Source organism: Cervus canadensis, chromosome 33, assembly GCF_019320065.1.
Source record: "Cervus canadensis isolate Bull #8, Minnesota chromosome 33, ASM1932006v1, whole genome shotgun sequence".
Taxonomy (NCBI): Eukaryota; Metazoa; Chordata; class Mammalia; order Artiodactyla; family Cervidae; genus Cervus; species Cervus canadensis.
This window is the reverse complement of record NC_057418.1, coordinates 29,836,117-29,855,957: the sequence shown is the minus strand read 5'-3', so window position 1 is coordinate 29,855,957 and position 19,841 is coordinate 29,836,117. Positions and strand designations below refer to the sequence as shown.

The following is a 19,841-nucleotide window of genomic DNA, read 5'->3' as shown; positions in this document are numbered from 1 at the left end:
CAGGTTTCGAATCCAGACATTGAGGTGGAGGGAGGTTTGGCGTAAGGGGAGTGAGAAACTAGCAGGGCGGGGGGGCGGGGGGGAGGGATGCACAAAACGTGGTCTGGGAACCCACCTCCTCCGCACTTGCTACCATAGAAACCAGACCTTTGGCTTCACCTGAGGCTTGCCTCCAGCAAACATCCACCCCCTCCTGCCAAAGCTGGTGAGGAAGCAGGCTCAGGGCAGACTTCCGTATTGATACCAAATTTGTCACTTCCCGTGTGTACAGTCCTCTTTCAAGTTTGATAGAAGTCATGCGTTTGAACAATGGTAACCTGTTTTTTTCAAGGCTTAACATTTTCTGTCATAGAATTTATACAGCAAAATCCTAGGACCCGGTTTTGATGATATTTAACAAGTGTCCACAGCAAGTTGCTTTTTGACACAGGTTGCTTTCAAGACAGAAATAATCAGTGTGGGACTCTCTGTAACCAACCACAGGAGACTTGTTCCCCTAGTACTAGAGAAAATTTAAAACAGAAACTCTCCCTATGACCTAGGACTGAATTCTCCCTTCCTGTATCAGAATTTCACGTTTCTGGGGGTGGTTAGAGTCACCCCTTGGCGTGTGTGAAGCTGAGCACCCCCTCGTCCCTGGAAGCTTGCCGCCTCTGCCCGTGGGCACCCCACACCTGCAGCACACACACCTTTGCCGGTGACCCTGGGTTGACGCCTGTCTGTGTGCCCCCTGCAGCCCATTTGGCTGTCTTTACTGAGGAAACTCTGATGGGGGCCAGAGCAGTAAGGGTGACATCATAAGCTTTGTTATCCCTAACACTGCTGAAATGTGCATTAAAAGCAAGTAGTTCAAGGACTTCCCCTGGCGGTCCAGTGGTTGGGACTCGGGACTTTCACTGCTGTGGGCCCAGGTTCGACTCCTGGTCAGGGAACTAGGAGCTCAGACGCCACATGGCCTAAAAGAACTGAATGGTTGGTGTCTGTTGGTAACAGGCAGCGTAGGGGAGGCTGCCCGCTGTGACAAAGCTGGCGCCTCGCTCTCAGGGCTGGTCTGCTGCACCACATGGCGGGCGTCCCTGGGGCCAGTGCCCCTCCAGAGAGCTGCTCATGACAGTTCCAACCCCCCTGTCCCTTTCCTACAGGTGGTTAAGACCATCGGCCTTAGGGAAGTGTGGTACTTTGGCCTCCAGTATGTGGATAACAAAGGATTTCCTACGTGGTTGAAACTTGATAAAAAGGTAAGTCAGAGTTAACTATTTACAGGCTATTAATTGGGTTTGGTCTACTCTGTTGACATTGAAACTCTGTCTTTTGTTTTTTGTTCCTTTCTATTTGTGTAAAAGTTTTTATAGACAGAAAGGTTGCTGGTTTCAGGTAAACGGGGATAGTGGCTGGAAATTAGATCCTGGCCTTTCTCCTTAGGGGAGTACGTGATGCAGGATCGCTTAGGTTTTAGTTGACCTTAGTTTTGTTGTTTTTTTCTCCTCAATGAGACTGTTAATCTTAAAAACCATGAATCATCCAGTGTTTTGTAAGTCTTGTTACTGCTTTGTTTGGGCCTGTGATAGAGTTCCTTCCAACTCTAGAGTCTGGATAATTCCATTAACAATTACAAAGAAACACATTAAGTTAAGTGTCTTTTCTCCAGGTGGTTTCTCCCTTTTCTCCAAGTCCTGCTTTCCTTTCCTCCCGTATTAGTGGACAACCGGAGGGCAGTTGGAGGCATGCAGGAGCGGGGGGAGGGCGTGAAGAGTTCCTGAGAGCCTGGTCCTGGGCTGGCCTGGCCCTGTGGACAGAGGCTGGATTCACGGGTCACTTGGGCAGGCCCCTGGAGCTACAGCATCGCCGCCCAGAAAACCAGGGCTGGGGCTCTGGTGAGGGTGTCACAGGACTCTCACCTGCCTTCTGTCTTCCATGCTGAAGAGGTGACTTTCAGAGTCATCATTACCTTCTGAACACTGGCCTGCCGGACCCTTTGAGCCAGTGGTTCAGCTTGTGCCGGGCTGGCGGGTCTCTGTCTGTGGGTGGACTTTGCAATGAGGGTCTGGCTTCTGCCCACCCAGGTGTCCGCCCAAGAGGTCAGGAAGGAGAGCCCGCTGCAGTTCAAGTTCCGGGCCAAGTTCTACCCCGAGGACGTGGCTGAGGAGCTCATCCAGGACATCACACAGAAGCTCTTCTTCCTGCAAGTGAAGGAGGGCATCCTCAGCGACGAGATCTACTGCCCGCCCGAGACCGCTGTGCTCCTGGGCTCCTACGCCGTGCAGGCCAAGTTCGGCGACTACAACAAGGAGCTGCACAAGGCCGGCTACCTCGGCTCCGAGCGGCTCATCCCGCAGAGGTGAGCTGGCGGGCCTCGGGGGCGGCGGGTTAGGAGGGTCGGGAAGCAGGGCTGGTGGGGGGTGGGTTCTCTGCAAGGCCCAGACTCTGTCAACAGCCCCCGCTGCAGTGCAGCGCTCCCCCCGCTCCCCCGGGCCCCGATCCCCCCGAACGGGGCCTGCAGTAGAGACACTCAGCAGGGCGGGCGTCTTCACACGGCTTCTTGGCTCTCCCTGGTGGATGATAAGTTGGCCCCTGTTAAATCTGTCTTTCATTTACTAGTGGTCACATAATTGACCCCTTTTGGAAGAAGAGGCTGCTTAGAATAAAATACCTTTTTAAAATTTTTCCAGGAAGACGAGGCTCCTCTTGTTCCAGGTTCTTAATTGTCCAATTCTGTTAACTGTCAGAAATGGTGCATATTAGGAAATAGATGGTTTTCTTTGGGGGGAAATAAAAGTCATGGTTTGGGTGAGGCCGGGCTGGTCACTCGCCTCTCCCAGCCTTTGGGGTGATTGATGGCCCTGCGCCCTCTTCCTTTGCCACCCAGAGTCATGGACCAGCACAAGCTCACCAGGGACCAGTGGGAGGACCGGATCCAGGTGTGGCACGCCGAGCACCGCGGGATGCTCAAGTGAGTGCTGGGCTGGGCTCTGCCGTCCCGGGTAGGGTCCTTCAGGCGGCTTGGTGACCCGTTGGGAGCCGCTGGTGGCCAGTGCCTGGCAGGAAAGGTGTAACGAGCTGCCAGTGAGGTTTCTTCTTAAAGCCAGGTGTTCTTCCCCACCCCCCCCGGAGCCAGAAGTGGTTCAGGTTATAACTTCACACCCTCAGGCCTTCTCCTTGTTTTGGAGGAAAGAAAAACTTGTGTCTGAAATGCTTCAATTTTATCCTGGGGGCCAGAGTGTTGTTCACAAGCCATCAGGCATGCTGTTTCATTCATTGTCCATAAGGTGGTTGTCTTTAAAACGGTGTCAATGTTGAAAAAGATCCCGAGAGAAACACTTGCTATTAAAGAAGCACCAGAGGGGCGGGTGGGAGGTCTGTCCTGTTGTCCTCCTCTCCGACACTGGCAGCAGTTCTGATGATGTCCTGGCCACAGCAGTTCACGGGCAGTTTGGGCCTCAGAGACTGTGTGTCCTTGGCCTTCCGTCTCTGACCCGAGCATCTTCTGTGCTCCTAGTGAGGTGGATCGGGGAGGGCAGAGGGGAGGCAAGCTCCTGGGGCTCCCTGAGGCATCATGTGGGCTGCCGGGAGACAAGGTCATGCCCAGCGACGAGGTTTACAGGGAAGCCCTCTGCGTCCAGAGTTCTCTGCTGGTTTGCGTGAGCCAGTTCGGTCCTTTCCTTCCTAACATGTGAAGGACATCAGCAGTCAGTGTCCAGGATGGCTGGGGGCCCGCTCGAGTCTCAGGCTGGCAGAGGGACCGTGGTGGAGGCCTGGTGTAACTGTTGCACGCGATTCACACTCAAGCCCATGTCTGCTCTCTCCACATAGAGACAGTGCCATGCTGGAATACCTGAAGATCGCCCAGGACCTGGAAATGTACGGGATCAACTATTTTGAGATAAAAAATAAGAAAGGAACAGACCTTTGGCTCGGCGTTGATGCCCTTGGACTAAATATCTATGAGAAAGATGATAAGTGAGTCAAACTTTATATCATCTTTTGTTGGTGGGGTAATCGGGCCTGGAAACAATGGAGTAAGAGGCAAATACGCACGTGGGTTACTTTCAGAGTATTTACCTGGCAACTGATCGGCCCAGCGTCTGACGCTTACGGGCTTCGCAGCTGTGACGTGGCTGTGTGGGAGGCTGGTTCAGAGGCGCGTGTTCTTTCCCCTGTTATTTCTCTCTCAGCCTGTTTATCAGCCCATGTAGCATGTGCGGAGGGGCCCAGCAGGGCGACCACCAGGGTCCATGACCTCACAGGCCCTGGAGCTTGTGAAAGAACAGCAGAACAGAGCTGCAAGAGGGTACCCCGCCCCCTCCTCTGAGGGCGCCCACGGCTACCAGCTGGCAGCGCTGGGCAGTTTGAGGTTTGTGCTAATCCAGCCAAGAATATTTGTGATCCTGCCGAGACCTTAAGATTCTGTAAACAATAGCCTCTATGTACAGACAATTTAGCTAAATCCTCTGGGCTCTTGTGCGATGCAGGGCCGGCCCACCCCCCCTTGACTTCCTTTGCCCATCCTTGTGGTTACAAACTCTGCAGACGTCTTTTTTCTGCCAAGGAGCTGGATTCACAGAAAAAGATCATTCTCATTGAGCGAGGGCGCGTTTTCCACGGCAGGTCCCTGCTCCTTGGTCTTGGAGTGGTAGCTCCCCCGTCTCACCTGCTCTCAAGTTAGTGGTCTCTGCTCCCCCGTGCCCCAGGTAGGCTGCCCCCCAGCCCCCACGATCAGGAGCAAACCAGCACTGCTTTTGACAAACGATACCTTATGTAGTATTGTTTGCTCACTTAGTGTATCCAACTCTTTGCGACCCCTTAGACTGTAGCCCATCAGGCTCCTCTGTCCATGGGATTCTCCAGGCAAGAATACTGGAGTGGGCTGCCCTTTCCTCCTCCAGGGGATCTTCCCAACCCAGGGATCGAACCTGTGTCTCCTGTATGAGCAGGCCGGTTCTTTACCACTGAGCTGCCAGGGAAGCCCAATATCATCTGTAGAATCCGCTGTAATCCCAGGGTGCAGAACCCTCTCTCCTGAGGGGTGGGGTCTGTGTCGGACATTCCCGGCCCCTGGGCCGGGCACCGAGTGGTTGGAGGAGCGCCTTTATCCACCCACCGGAAGGCGTGGCGCCAGTCAGACGACTCTCGTCACACTTGGGACGTGGCTCGCTTAGTGGAGGCTCGCGGGGCCTCGTCTGAGGACCCAGAAGTGGGTCCCTGAGGACTCTTGGTGCGCTCCTTCCGCTGGACCTAGGCGTGACCAGCCTGGATGAGTCAGGGTCTCGGGACCAGTCCTCGGGGAGCACTGCCTCATGGGAACATGCGTGGGAAACTGCCTCTGCCTCCGAACTCTGCTCCTGCATGAGCAGATCTTGTAACATAGCCACGGCCAGGGCTGTCCCAACAGGTTTTTCAAGCTGCGGGACACCGCCAGGGGCAAAAACTTGCTGCTGTCAGCTCATCACCACACCTGCCCACCCACGTAAATGCCCGTTTGCTCCGAGGAGAAACCTGAGTGAGCCGCTTGGCTCCCCCAGCCCTGCCTCCTCCCCTCCGGCTCCCACCCACCCCTCAGCTGAGCTGTGAAACCAGCGGCCTTTCAAAGGGTCTTCTCCCCGAAGAAGACCCCAGGGGGCGTGGGGCACGCCTTGCTCCCCCTTGCTTCTGCGGGCAGGTCACGTAGTTCTTCTGTAGTCAGAGCTGTGCTCCTTTGAAGCAAATACTGACAAGTCCCTTCCTCGGATGAGCAGGAGATTGTGGCTGGGTCTGAGGAATGCGGTCACAGCGCTTAGCTGTGGTAAAGTTGTGTTAAAGGTGACCCTCAGCCGAGGAGCTGACGGTGGAGGACCATGAGGACCTGGAGCACTGCTCAAGGGAGAAATCTGCTATGTCCAGTGCGTGTTAGGTGATGTAGACCTGATACACCTTGTAGATGTATCAGTGCTAAGTCGCTTCAGTTGTGTCCGATTCTTTGCAACCTCATGGACTGTAGCCCTCCAGTCTCCTCTGTCCATGGGATTTTCCAGGCAGGAATACTGGAGTGGGTTGCCATTTCCTCCTCCAGGGGATCTTCCTGACCCAGGGGTCCAACCCGCATCTCCTGTGGCTCCTAAATTGCAGGCAGATTCTTTACTGCTGAACCACCAGGGAAGCCCTGCAGTAAGCAGGTGTCCTTATTGAAAAGCTTATCCTTTTTAGTATTAAACATGCTGGGATGGGGGATATTTCTTGGGGTCCCTTTTCCATCATGTATGTAACAGTCAAGTGGGAGTGCGTAGGGCAGGAAGCACTTGTCTTTCTGTAAACCCTTGATCCAGAGAGGAGAGGGCGTGGGGAGAGCGTGGACTTCGGCCGCGGACGCCTGCGTCAGCCTGGGGCAGGGAAGGTTGAGATTAGCCGTGTGACAACTGCCCGGCCTAGTCTGGCCAAAAACAAAACCAGAAGATCAGAGTAGCCTGATCTGCTGCAAGCTCTTGGGCCTTTTGGAAGCCCTCTTTCCCCAGCCTCATCCCTCCCAGAGCTCACTCCTCTGGGCCTCTGTGTGCTGGCTGGGGCTGCAGCAGGAGAGGATGGGGCGAGATGAAGGCCAGTGTCTCTCCCCTTACGTTGTTCACCCAGGCTTGTAATCACACATTCTGATTTCCATTTCTGTTGATGAGCATTAGAAATGATGTTTTACCCATTTAAAAATACAGGATTCTTTCCAGTTTCTAAAAATCTTGCTCCCAGGCAGGTTTCTCTTCGGTGGGGAGGGGCACTGGTGTTACATCTTTGCGCCTCATTTATCGTCGGTGGCTTACCTGCATCTCCAAGGAGAGTCAAAAGGGATTTTATGATTGGTGAGTTTTGTGGATTCACAGGTATATCAGGGTCGCAGTTGTCAGACAGTCCTCTCCTTTCTGTCTTTGGTACCCCAGCTTGAACACAAACAGATTTTATGTTTTGAATAGCTGGGTTTCTGACACAAGTCTGTTTCCACGAGGACTCCTCCGGAAAGAGTTAGAGCACCTCTTGGAAGAGGTTTAAAAGTCCGGCTCAGACTGGCCGAGAAGGGAGTTTGGACACGTGGTGGGGGGCACCTTGGTGGCTGTTCAGTGTGGGGGAGCAGGCGGCAGAGACTGGGTGCAGGGAGTTTTCCGATGCTCCGGCCCCGCAGAGAGGGTTGGTCCCTCCTGATAGGGGAGGGCAGGGCCGGGTTAACCGACTTTTCCTCCACATAGAGGTGTGGGCAGACCTTTAGGGCTCATCCCCACTCGGGGAGGTGACTCGGCGGTTCTGCCTGCTCTTCCCTTTCTCTGAGGCCCAATTTGATCTCCAGCCCGTGCTCCCACCAGACCTTTCTAAACTCATTCCAATGAAAATTTTCAAAAAAAAAAAACTGCAACAACAAAAAAACTGCAACACACGAAGCATTTTACAGTGAATCCCGTGTGCCTACAACCGAGGTTCCACCGCTGGCATTTAACCCCTTGCTTTGTGATGCCTCCCCCCGTCCACATGTCACTGCCCTCTGTCCCCACACCTTCCTCTGGACACCTCTGCAGGCATCTGTATCCTCGCCCCAAAATGCCTATTATTTACTAGAGCTCAGTCTGTTTTGTGGCTTCCCAGGCGACTTGGTGATAAAGAGGCTGCCTGCCAGTGCAGGAGACTCGGGTTCAATCCCTGAGTCGGGAAGATCCTCTGGAGGAGGAAATGGCAACCCACTCCAGTATTCTTGCCTGGAGAATTTCATGGACAGAGGGGCCCGGTTGGCTATAGTCCCTGGGGTCATAGTCAGACACAACTTAAGTGACTGAGTAGTAGTATGTTTTTTTGTTTGTTTTTGTGTGTGTTTGTGTTTTTTTTAATGTAAAAATTTAAACGAAATTCACAGTTCTTGAGTGTTCATCTGCTAATATTAGACACACACATGCCTGCTAACTCCTGTCACGGTGTGGAACGTCGTCATCACTGTCTGCTGCGGGTTTTGAATTAAATTTTTTTTTTTTTTTTTTTTTACCGTATTGCACACACGTGGGATCTGTTCCCCAACCAGGGATCGAACCTGCACCCCAGGCATTGGAAGCTCAGAGTCTTTAACCACTGAATTGCCAGGGAAGTCTCAAATTTAAATTTTCTTAACCATTTTTTCATTTTGAAACCATTTCAGACTTCAGAAAGTTTCCAAAAATAGTAAGTGCAAAGAATTCCCACATGCCCTTCCCCAGATGTTCAGTTGCTCGGTCGTGTCCGACTCTTTGTGCCCCATGGACTGTAGCCCCCAGGCTCCTCTCTCCATGGGATTTCCCAGAGTGGGTTGCCATTTCCTTCTCCGGGGGATCTTCCCTTCCCAGCAGTTGAATGCGCACCTCCTGCCTTGGCAAGTGGATTCTTTACCACATGTGCCTCTTCCCACATGTTAGCATCTCACGTAGAACAGGGTCCAGGTATCACAGTATGTTCACCCTGATACCCGATGCTTTTAACAGTCTATGGACGGTCTTCCCATGATTTCCCACTCATGTTCCTTTCCTGCCCAGGATCTGCCTGGAATCCCACCTACATTCAGTTGCCAGCCTTAACCTTCCCGCCACCCCCACCCCCCCAGTCTCCTTCCATCTGGGACAGTCCCACAGTCTGTCTGTCACAGCCTTGACCCCTGTGAAGAATTGACATTGACTCTTTAGAAAATCCCTCACCTTGGATCTGATCCTTTCCCATGATAAGATCTGAGGTGTGCACTTTAGGCAAAAGTCCTACAAAAGTGCTGCCGTGCCCTTCCATGTGGCATGTGATGTCGGAATATCCTGCTTCTGGTGTTGACTTGAATCTCAGGTCAGGGTGACATCTGCCTGGCTTCCTGCAAAGTTACTCTCCTCCTTTTTGAGATTGATAAGTATATTTACGGGAGAGTCTAGTGAATATCCTATTCATTATACTTGTAGCTATTAATTCTACACCCATTGTTGAGACTTGGATAAAACAGTTATTACTGTGGTATGAGAAGTGAATTTTTTTTAATAATCATTTTGTTTACAGATATTAATGGAATTCTAAAAGGAGCCACTTTCTCCTCTCCCATTTATTGTTTAGTTACTGATATTAATACGGACTCATGGGTATGTGTCTTCGTCAACGGATCATAACCTAAACAGTTACTTTGTTGCTCAGATTGTTTGAGATTTGCTTTTTGGAGCTCCTTTGAGTTGGCTCCTATGCCCTCCTCTGACCCCAGATTTTCAAGTCACTTCTTCCTTTCCAGCACCTCCAGATGTCCCAGATTCTGCTCCAGTCCTGGAACTGGCTGTTACTCCAAAGAGCTCTGGTTCCCTGTTATTCTCGAATTATACTTAAAATTTTTTTTATGCCTAAGTAAGGACAGACTTGGGCTTCCCAGGTGGCGCAATGGTAAAGAATCTGCCTGCCAATGTAGGAGACATAACAGATGCAGGTTCGATCCCTGGGATGGAAAGATCCCCTGGAGGAGGACATGGCAACCCACTCCAGTATTCTTTCCAGGATAATCCCATGGATAGAGGAGCTACAGTCCATGGGGTCACAAAGAGTCGGACATAACTGAGCACATGCACAAAACAGACTTACAAACCCTTTAGAAATCTTCTCTGTGGGTCTTTTTCTGTTTGTGTCCTGTAAGTAAACTCAAAAAAGAAAGAAAAAAAGAAAGAAAAACCTCTGTTGGCTTACAATTATGGTCAAGAATTAAAGGAGGTTCTTTAACTCAGGAGTGAGTCAGAAATTTCGCGTTTAGTCCTCATCTTTGTCCCTACAGTCATGTTTATGGAGACTCTAAATTGTTATATGAGGTTTCAGTCTTACAAAGATAAACTTTGCAGGCACAGCAGAGGGCCGAAGCTGGAGGCCATGGAGACGGGGTGCCCAGCTCTTGAGAGAAACATGCCTGTCGAGCCTGAAGGTCCAAGTTTTCTGTGTTAGAAACTGTTTGGAGAGACCCAGATAAAACTAGGAGCCAGAGAACAAATCATTGGCTCTTGAAAGTTCAGGGCATTGGAAGCCCGGTCCGCAGTGCTGACTGCAAGGCTGAGGCTGGTTCCAGCACCTCTGCCCTTCCCAGCACGCTGGCCATGTGTTCCTCGGAACAAAGTGTTCTGAAGCAGCTGATGCCTGCCTGCTGTCTCTCCTTCATGGCTTTTCCATGGAAGGACGGAGGCTGACGTCCATGGCAGGGACAGATGATGTGCTGAGTTCCTTTCCATTGTTCAGAGACCTGTAAACAAAATGACTTTAAATGATAGGGCTTCCCCGGTGGCTGAGTAGTCAAGAATCCGCCTGCCAAGGCAGGAAACTCAGGTTCGATCCCTGGGTTGGAAAGATTCCCCTGGAGGAGGAAATGGCAACCCACTCCAGTATTCTTGCCTGGGAAATCCCACGGACTGAGAGCCAGGCGGGCTACAGCCCTTGGGGTTGGCAAAACAGTCGTTCACGACTGAACTACTAAACAGCAACATTATATATCTCATAGTAACTGAACAAACAAACTCCTTGCATGCTTTTTTGAGTGCTTTGAAGTGTGCTAACCAGATCTGTTTCAACGGGCACTGGTGGTCCTATAGGAGAATGCTTGCAAAAGGATGTGTTCCAGAAGGGCTTGACCCTTAAACCACAGCCTGGCCAGTGCCCTGACTCCTGGGTCCCTGAAGAGGCTTAGGTGCCCTCTCCCGGCCTTCAGAGGCCACCCCCACTGCCTCGACTCAGCTTGCGTCGTCACAGCAGGACCTACATTGCCCGTCTGTTTTTGGTTAAACATGCTGGTAGGCAGTGTAGGCCTCCGCCCTTTTCCTTTCCTAAATTGGAGGTTTATGGCTCACAGGCAAGGACTGTTTTTGACAGCAGCATCTTTGAAAGATGCCTTGAGGATCTGTCCGTCCTTCTGGAAAGGTATCCATGGTAAATGTGTCGCAAGAATAGGGTGGAGGACTCCTCCAGGCAAAAGCCGAAAAAGGGCTCCAAAGGAGGGGCTTTGTTTCCCCTCTGGGGAGGGGGGATGGTACCCTCCCATCCTTGTCACTCCTCCTGGGGGGTGGCGGGGGCTCTGTCTCCCAAGCGGGCGGAAAATAGAATAGGGTGGGAATTACAAAGTTCATAGAGCAACGTGGTGGTCTTAAATTCATACAGTGAGCCTTCCCAGGAATGCTAATTAAAAACCCAGAGTTCTGGCCAGTGGTGGACGAGTCGTGACTGAGTAGGACTGCAGTGGGCCTCTCGTTAGGGTGTATGATCCGAGCGCTGGGCTGGAACGTGTCCAGGAAGGTGTCTGGCCCGCCAGGAGGACGTGCATCATGCAAATGAGAACCAGAGGAGCTGAATCCACACCATGCCCTCAGCTCACCAAGAAGATGTAACAGTTGTACATAAACGTGCACCCAGCATCAGAGCACCTGAAGGCAAACAGATGTTCTGAAGGGAGAAACAGACACCAATACAGTGACGGCGGGGGGGGGGTGGGGGGGTGACTTGAACACCCCCACTTTCAGCAATGAAGCAACCACCCAGACACAATCAGCAAGGAAACGCTGGACTTGAACCATGCTAAGCGCTTTCCTTCTCCATTTGTGAGCAGCTGCTCTGGGTAGAGCGTGTTTGGGAAAGGGTTTTCAGAGAGCTCAGTAATAATGTAATAATGTGAATAACACAAGAATAGTTTGCGTAGTATAAGGGATGGCACCTGGAGAGGAGAAGGGCTGTCGCAAGAGGGAGAATGAGCTGGCCTGAGCTCTGCAGGTCCGGGAATGGTGGGGGAGGGAGGTGGGAGACCCTTCCAGGCAGGGGGTGGCAGCAGTGAACCCTGTGTTGACAGGATGGGCTGAACCCGGCCGCTGGGGCTCGGTTAGAAGGCTCTTGGATACTAAGTTAAGGACTGTGGGTTTCATCTTTAGAAACCGGGTGAGGTTAGGGCCGTGTTGGCATTTTTGAGTAGGGGAATGGAGTAAACAAACGGGTCATTAATCAGACGGGAAGTAGGGTTCCAGCAACAAGGGACTTGATTAGGCTGCTGGCACGTGAGAGGTGTCAGGGTGGTGATGTGGGAATGAATTGCAAAGGATGGTTGTAAGAGAGGTTTAAAGGATGAAAAAGGATGTGCTTGGTTAGGCATCCAAGTTGACCTCAAGATTACAAGCCGGGAGATGGCTGCAGTCACCGAGAAAGATGTGTTAAATGGGAGCTTTATTCAGGCCTCCTAGAGCTCCATGCTGACGGGACCCCCCCCGCCCCCGTCATCTTGCCCAGCACAGGTGGCAGCTGTCTTGGCTATGATGGATATTACATGTTGTGATTCTTGGGCTCGCTTTATGCTTTTTGTAATTGAACTAAAAACAATTAAGAATGGGTTTGCAAACCTTTCTTAGCCAATCCAAGTACACATCTAACTTCTCCCACCTTTTTTTTTTTTCTTGGACCTTAGGTTGACCCCAAAGATTGGCTTCCCATGGAGCGAGATCAGGAACATCTCTTTCAATGACAAGAAGTTTGTCATCAAGCCCATCGACAAGAAGGCTCCTGTAAGTCCATGACAGTTACCTTTGCTGTTTTTTCATTCTGGCAGCCATAATGCGTCTCCAAGATAACAGATTTCTGTGTGTGACAAGGAACCAGTGATTTCAGAACTACCTGTTGGGGGGGTGGCAGAGGGGAGGAGTTTGTTTTCTACTCGGAAATCTGTTCTCAAAAAAACTGCTGCTTGAAGGAGTTCTCTTACCCTTCTTAGAGCCTGTTGTGAATTTTACCAAAATTACGGTTCGGAAAAGGACTTCCGTGTCTTGGGTAATTTTGGTTCCACAGGTAACAGCGTTAGGCTGGGAGACACACGTCTGGGAGCCCTCCTGGACTTGGGTGCGCTTGCTGATGGCTGATGCTCAGGGGTCAGCATGTAGCATTGCTATCCAGCTGTTCCTCCCAGGGGGTTAGTCCTCAGGGAAAACCAGAGGTCTGAACACCATGGGGCCAAGTATTGTCCTTACTGAGAGACAGTTTCAGTACTCCTGCTATTTGCAAACTCTTGACTCCTCTGCTCCATGAGTAGTTGAACATTTGTTTTAAATGAAACAAGTGTTTAATACAGACTCTCAGGCGCCATGGTAACAGGTCACATTAATATGCGGCACCACGAACCAAGGGTCATAGTGTCCCCGCGTGATGTGGGCGGTGACATGGGGTGGCGAGGAGAGCCTGCGACCCGGTACAGGCTGCACTTGAGATGTTACTGATTGTTCAGAGCCTTTTTAAAGAAGTTTACGGACAGAAGTAGGAATTCTAGGTAGACTGTTGAAGAATTAAGTTGTATGTGCTTTCAAATTGGGTTTAAGTTTAGCTTTTGCAAAGCTGGAAGGATATAATCATAAACTCCCAAGCAGAGGCAATTGTAATGCACTGGGTTGAATTAGCCAAGTGTACTTTTACTATAATCTGGTTTTATGTGAAGCCATCACTTAAAGGGGGAAAAAGGGAGAGACCTTTGCAGGTTGCGTGCTGCGTGTAGGTGCGACTCTAGGATGGTGGGCACAGCGGAGCAGGGCGGATCCCACTCCAGGAGGTATAGACACCAGTGGAGAGATGAAACCGGGAAATGAGGGCAGTGCCCTCTGGCAGTGGATTTAACAGCATCATTGCACGTAACAACAAATCCAGAAACCCAAAGGTCGCCGTACCACATGGGGAGGGACCCCTGAACCCATGTGGAGGGCAGCGCCCCCAGGGAGCCCCCAGCTGAGCCCCAGCCCCGCGCCCTGGCCAGGCGGCTCCTCCTCCCAGCCAGCCGCTCAGATACCCCAGTTTGGCGCCATGTGTTGACTCCTGCACTGGGACCTTCCAGTCGTGAACGGTCAAAGCCCTGACGCAAGGGTGGGCCTGCTTTGGGCCGAGACAGCTGGCTCCCCTTGGAAAAGGGCCTCTGGTGCATGCCCCATGGAAAAAGCAGAAGGGTGGAGACCTGCCCTTGACGTCAGGCCCTGCCCAGCTGATGAAAGCAGGGAGCAGCCCAGAGGCTCACCTGTTTCCTTGGGACCTTGGATTCACTTTCCTTGAGCATTCCTGGTTTCCGTTTTGAGGATCTCATTCTCTGCCAGAGTTAGCCTGCCCCGAGTTGCATCAGGAGGCCTGGACTGGAGACGTGGATTTAGAAATCTCTGAATGTTAGCCTCTAGTTTTTAACTTGAAGTCAGAAACTGTCCACCTGCAGAGGCAGCGTGGGAGTTTCCTCGTCTCCCTTGCACCAGTGCTCTCGCCATCCCCGGCACTCACAACCCTGTGTCTGGGCGGCTGTGTTCTCCGGGAGCGTCACCTGCAGTTCTGACCCTTGGTTTGTTTGTTTTTTTCCTCTTTAAGTGACATTTTTCATTAGTTTCTTTGCAAATACTTGGGAACCACAGCCAGGACCCACCTGGGTAGCAGGGCTGTGCAGTCACGAGAGGTGGCTTTCCCGTGTAACAGGAGAAAGGTGGGTGATAAAAATACCTGTTTCTCCCTGCTCCTTGGGAAACCCGATGACTTAATAACAAGCGTGTGAAACCCCAAGGAGAGCCCTGCCCAGGAAGTCCGTGGGCTCTGTGGCTTGCCATCACTCCCCCGCGTTTGGGGACAGGTGGAGAGACTGAGCCCTTCCTGGGTGTGTCGACCAGCTCACCTGGCAGGTTCCTGTAGGCTTCAGGAGGGCTGGTCCTTTGTTTCAGACCACCCTCCCCTGTTCCAGTCTGGATGCGGAGGGCACTGTGGTTCCCAGGAGCAAGGAAAGCAGGAAGAGGAAGCAGATGACTCTTAACTTTTAGGCAGAGTTTCTAAACCACACTGTTCCTCTGTCACCTGTGTTAGTCACACGGGTGACCAGGAGCCAAGAAAGAAGACTGTGTCCCAGACCCATGCGGTCACAGAGTCAGGAAGCCCTTGGGTGCTGTGATTTCTGTTGTTTTCAAGAAGGCTTTCCAGTAGCGGTGTCGTAAGGCAGCCCGAAGTCTGAGCCAGGCGTTTCTTGTATCAGCCAGCTTTCACTGTGCCAGATGCCTTTCTCAGTCCCTGGGAATATGTTGTGACTCAGTCCTGACAACAAAGCCACCGATTGTATAGCTGAAGACGCTGAGGCTCTCCGAGTGGTGGAGGGACTTGCCCAGGGTCATGGGGTCAGACACGGCAGGGCCGCGTGAACTGTTGCCCCGCAAGTAGGTGTCCCCTGGATGCCCGTAAACAGAGAGTGGGTTTGGTCCCGTCAAGGCAGAGGTGCGCGAACATGGCCCAGCGCGCCAAGAGGCTGACTCGGGGTGGAAGATACCGGGACAGGCCGGCAGGGTGAGGCGCTGGCAGCCCCCGTGGCTGATGTCTCCCATCGGCCACAGTGGGCACCGAAGTGACAGCCGCGGGCGTGTGGGATTGGACGTGACACACGAAGGGGGGCCCATGGAGGCCTGCTCCTGGTGAGGGTGCAGCTGAGTGGAAGGGGGGCTCGGCCCGAAGGCCTTCACGGGCACCAGGCCATTCGTACGGGGTCCTGGAGCTGCCCGGCTGGCACTGAAGCTCCAGCGGTGCCCCAGTCGGTGCGCTGGCAGTGGTGGGAAGTGAAAGGTTGAGGCGGAGGAGAGGGAAACTCAAATAGGAGAAGTTGCGCTGTCCAGGCAAGAATCAGGGATGGGGCCATCAGGGGCTGGAGGAGGATGTCAGCCGCTGGTCCAGCTGTGGGGTTCCTGTGTGTGCACACACAGGCGTGCGCTGACTGCACATAATCCCTCTGCTTGTCCTAGAGGATGCTCGCCCCCTGGCACCGAGGACACCCCCTCCTCGCGTTGCTGGGGTCAGCGGCTTTCCACTGGGTGGGGTCGGGTTTGGGAGAAGCAAGCCAGAGACCCCGCATCCCCGCGTCAGCGTCCACGCTGCTCTGTCCCGCAGGACTTCGTGTTCTACGCGCCCCGCCTGCGGATCAACAAGCGGATCCTGCAGCTCTGCATGGGGAACCACGAGCTGTACATGCGCCGCCGGAAGCCCGACACCATTGAGGTGCAGCAGATGAAGGCCCAGGCCCGGGAGGAGAAGCACCAGAAGCAGCTGGAGAGGTGAGGGGGCGGGGCGACTAGAAGGGGCGGGGCGGGGATCCCAGTGTGCGGGCCCCCCGAGGCGGGGAGCCATCCGGGCGGCTGGGGTCAGTGCTGTCACCTGTGTCCTCTGCCGGGTGGACGGGGCTGGGACGAGCAGGCTGCTGTGTGGACACCATGCTTACCTTCCCCTCCTGGAAACAGGCAGCAGTTGGAAACCGAGAAGAAGAGGAGAGAAACCGTGGAGAGAGAAAAAGAGCAGATGATGCGTGAGAAGGAGGAACTGATGCTCAGGCTTCAGGACTACGAGGAAAAAACCAGGAAGGCGGAGAAAGGTGGGCGGGGCCTCCTGGGAGGAGGGGCTCTGGTCCAGTTGTGATGGGAGGGTCGGATGGTGGGTACACAGGCAACCCGGAGGGACCCCTTTCCGTTAAGCTCACACCCAAAGTAGAGACTTTGAGAAGAGACATGATAAAGTTGTGATTGGGATTAGAAGCTAGTTCTGTGGGTTCTGTGCCGAATGCTGCTGGATGTAAACCTTTTAAATTTCCCCAGGGTGTGGTGGGGTGAGGTTTGAATTATCCCCCTGTTCCTGATGAGGATGTGGAGGTTCGCGGAGGCAGAGCGCTCTGCCGAGCTCACCCGAGCCCTGCTGCACGGACCACCTAAGCCGAGAGCCGAGGGAGTGGTCCCGGTCTCCTGAGTTTGAGGAGAGCAGCCGGGCGAGGATTCAGCCAGCCCGGGAGGGGTGGGGGGTGTCCTCACCGTGGGGATGTGGTCCTGTGTGCCCTGAGGAACCAGTCGCCCAGTGTTCCCCGCAGGGTCTTTGGGAGGAGCGGCCCTGAACCCGGTCCCCTGCTCCGCAGCATAGGGGTGATTCCTGCCACGGTCCCACCTGGTCCCCTGAGGGGAAATCGGGGCAGGACTTGAGGGATTCCCGACCGCACCTCGAGCAGCTCTGGTTCTGCGCTCTCTCTAGAGCTCTCCGACCAGATCCAGAGAGCCCTGAAGCTGGAGGAGGAGAGGAAGCGGGCCCAGGAAGAGGCGGGGCGCCTGGAGGCTGACCGCCTGGCCGCGCTGCGCGCCAAGGAGGAGCTGGAGAAGCAGGCAGCCGACCAGATCAAGAGCCAGGAGCAGCTGGTAGGAGCCGCTGGCCTCGTGCTGGGTTACAGGGAGGCTGCCCCTGGGGACTGGCAGAGTGACACCTGCCTGATGATCGTTTGTACATTATGGCGGGGCTGTAAAGTGATCTGAGGGTGTAAGGTGGCCGGTGGGGAGGGAAGCCCCCCAGTGGTTGGGCCTTGGGTGGGGGATGGACTCGGCAGCCCCGGCGAGGTGCAGCCTCAGACACTGCGGGCGATGGACACCGCTGGCCAGGGATGGGGCACCATATACCAAAATATGTGACCCTTCCTTCACGAGTGGCGTGCTGAAACCGTTCTGGAAATAATCTGGGCTTCCGTTCCTTCCTCAGGCCACGGAGCTCGCCGAGTACACGGCCAAGATAGCCCTCCTGGAGGAGGCGCGGCGGCGCAAGGAGAACGAGGTGGAAGAGTGGCAGCTCCGGGTGAGCGCGGGGCGCCGGCAAGGCGGGGCGGGGGCTCAGCTGGGACACCACCTTCTGGGCTCGGGACGCCCCGTCAGGAACTAGCTCTAAGTCAGATTACATGCGTGCCCCCAGGACGCCCAGAGTCCCGGCCCTGAGCCCTTCTGCCGCTCCTAACATGCTCCCTGCGGTGTGGGGGAAGACCTGCACCCTGGGGGTCTCTAAGGCCCCCCCCCCCGAGTCCAGCTCTGGCTACTCCTTCCTGTGCCATGGGTGGGCGGCCTCACCTCTGAGGCTCGGTTCCCTGTTATAGAGCCAGGACGAGCATTACCTAGCTTGTGGGGTGTCCAAACCCCCCACCCAGAGGTTTAGTCAGTTGCTGCTGTAATAGACCCGCATCCTTCCCGCGGGCAGACTGCACGGGTCCCGGGGTTCGGAGGGTAGACCTCTGCCAGGCTGCGGGGCTCCTCTCCCCTCACCAGCCCTTTTCCACACTTCCTCACCTGTGGTGGCCCCCTCCCCCTCATGGGGGACCCCCATCCCCCAACCCGAGTTGTGTCCAGAAGAGACTGGTCCTTGGGTTTTTGAGGAAAGTGCTCAAGTATTAAATGAAAGAAGTGGATTACAAAACAGGTACAAACTAAACACATCTCCAGGGTCAGGATGGTGGTGCGGTGTCTCCCCCACCCCTGCCCAAGCTGCTGGAAGGATTATGGGGTGAGGAAGGGTGTGAACCACCTGCTGACAGGCAGGGAGGAGCTTGATAAGCAATGCCCAGCCTGCCACTGGGGGAAAGTAAAATCGAACATCAAAAGCCTTCAGTGGCTGGAGGGCTTCATCATATTTTTTTCAAAAGTATATACAGTAAGCATGTACAGGGACTGTAAAGAAGTTATAGTACTTAGAAAAGTGTCTACGTTCTCTCAGTGCCGCGGGCGCAGTTGACCCGGGTCTCCAGACCTGGGGGCAGCTGCACAGACGGTGGACCGGCCACCAGGTCAGCCAGAGCCCGGCCCTCGGCTCAGCGCTGCTGCAGCCCGCCGCATCCAGCCGGCGGGGGACGGGAGGGTGCAGGATCTTGCTCTCCCCACGGACAGTGGGCCTTCGTTTAAAAGGTGGTCCCTAAGGATTCAGGCCCGAGGTTGTCTGTGAACGTTCTCACCTGCCTCTCAACCTGCTTCCAAAGGCCAAGGAAGCCCAGGATGACCTGGTGAAGACCCGGGAGGAGCTGCACCTGGTGATGACCGCGCCGCCGCCGCCGCCGGCCTACGAGCCGGTGAACTACCACGTGCACGAGGGCCCGCAGGAGGAGGGCTCGGAGCTGAGCGCCGAGCTGTCCAGCGAGGGCATCCTGGGCGACCGCAACGAGGAGAAGCGCGTCACCGAGGCTGAGAAGAACGAGCGCGTGCAGCGGCAGCTGATGGTGAGGGCCGGGGCGGGGCCGGGTGGGGCGGGGGCGGGGCGGGGCGGGGGCGCCCGGGCGGGGCCGGGGCGGGGCCGGGCGGGGCGGGGCCGGGGCGGGCCATGGGGCTGACCGCGGGCCGCTGGAGCTGACCGCGGGCCGCTTCCCCTTGCAGACTCTGACCAGTGAGCTGTCCCAGGCCAGAGACGAGAACAAGCGGACCCACAACGACATCATCCACAACGAGAACATGAGGCAAGGCCGGGACAAGTACAAGACGCTGCGGCAGATCCGGCAAGGCAACACCAAGCAGCGCATCGACGAGTTCGAGGCCATGTGAGGGGCCGGGCCTCGGCTCCACCCCGCGCCGCCCCCGGCCCTGCGGCCGCCACCCTCTCCCGGCTCGGGGTCCTTTACCAAGAGGGCAGTTACTTCAGTGGGAGTGTTCTGGGGCTGGGACCGGCGGCAGTTTCCCTGGTTTATTTTTTCCAATTGTATCATAGTGCCAAACAGGCCTGATTCTTATTTTTATTTTTATTGAATCACTTCCCATTTTTTTTTTTTTTTTTGCTTGGAGCAGGACGAAATCAATTAAGGAAAGATGCCTGTAAAGTCTGAAATAACTAACTCCTCCATGCTGGCATGTGTGATACAGATTCAGTATAATTAAAACCACATCGTGGCTTATATTCTGTGCCATACTTTTTTTCTATCTGAAATTAGCTGAAATTGATTTTCTTCTTGATTTCTATGAAGGATCCTCCTCTGTATATTTGTTTTTTGAAGGGTGAAAAGTTTGACGCAATCCCTTACGCACGCACACCATTTCCTTCCTCCAGGCCTTCAGTTCAGTTGACGAAATCCTGTGATCATTCGA

General features: G+C 54.1%; 1 protein-coding gene across 1 annotated transcript in view; it reads left to right on the top strand.

Moving 5' to 3' along the window:
* The window catches only part of EZR (ezrin), a 44,611-nt gene extending 25,024 nt beyond the window's left edge, over window positions 1-19,587 (top strand). Inside the window, exons 4-14 of the mRNA XM_043456940.1 lie at window positions 1,143-1,238; window positions 2,064-2,338; window positions 2,867-2,950; window positions 3,811-3,957; window positions 12,407-12,503; window positions 15,874-16,037; window positions 16,221-16,351; window positions 16,996-17,156; window positions 17,491-17,583; window positions 18,749-18,985; window positions 19,140-19,587. Coding sequence (XP_043312875.1) covers window positions 1,143-1,238; window positions 2,064-2,338; window positions 2,867-2,950; window positions 3,811-3,957; window positions 12,407-12,503; window positions 15,874-16,037; window positions 16,221-16,351; window positions 16,996-17,156; window positions 17,491-17,583; window positions 18,749-18,985; window positions 19,140-19,304 — 1,650 coding nt within the window. The 3' untranslated portion in view covers window positions 19,305-19,587. The remainder of the gene's footprint in view (window positions 1-1,142; window positions 1,239-2,063; window positions 2,339-2,866; window positions 2,951-3,810; window positions 3,958-12,406; window positions 12,504-15,873; window positions 16,038-16,220; window positions 16,352-16,995; window positions 17,157-17,490; window positions 17,584-18,748; window positions 18,986-19,139) is intronic.
* Window positions 19,588-19,841: the final 254 nt, after the last annotated feature.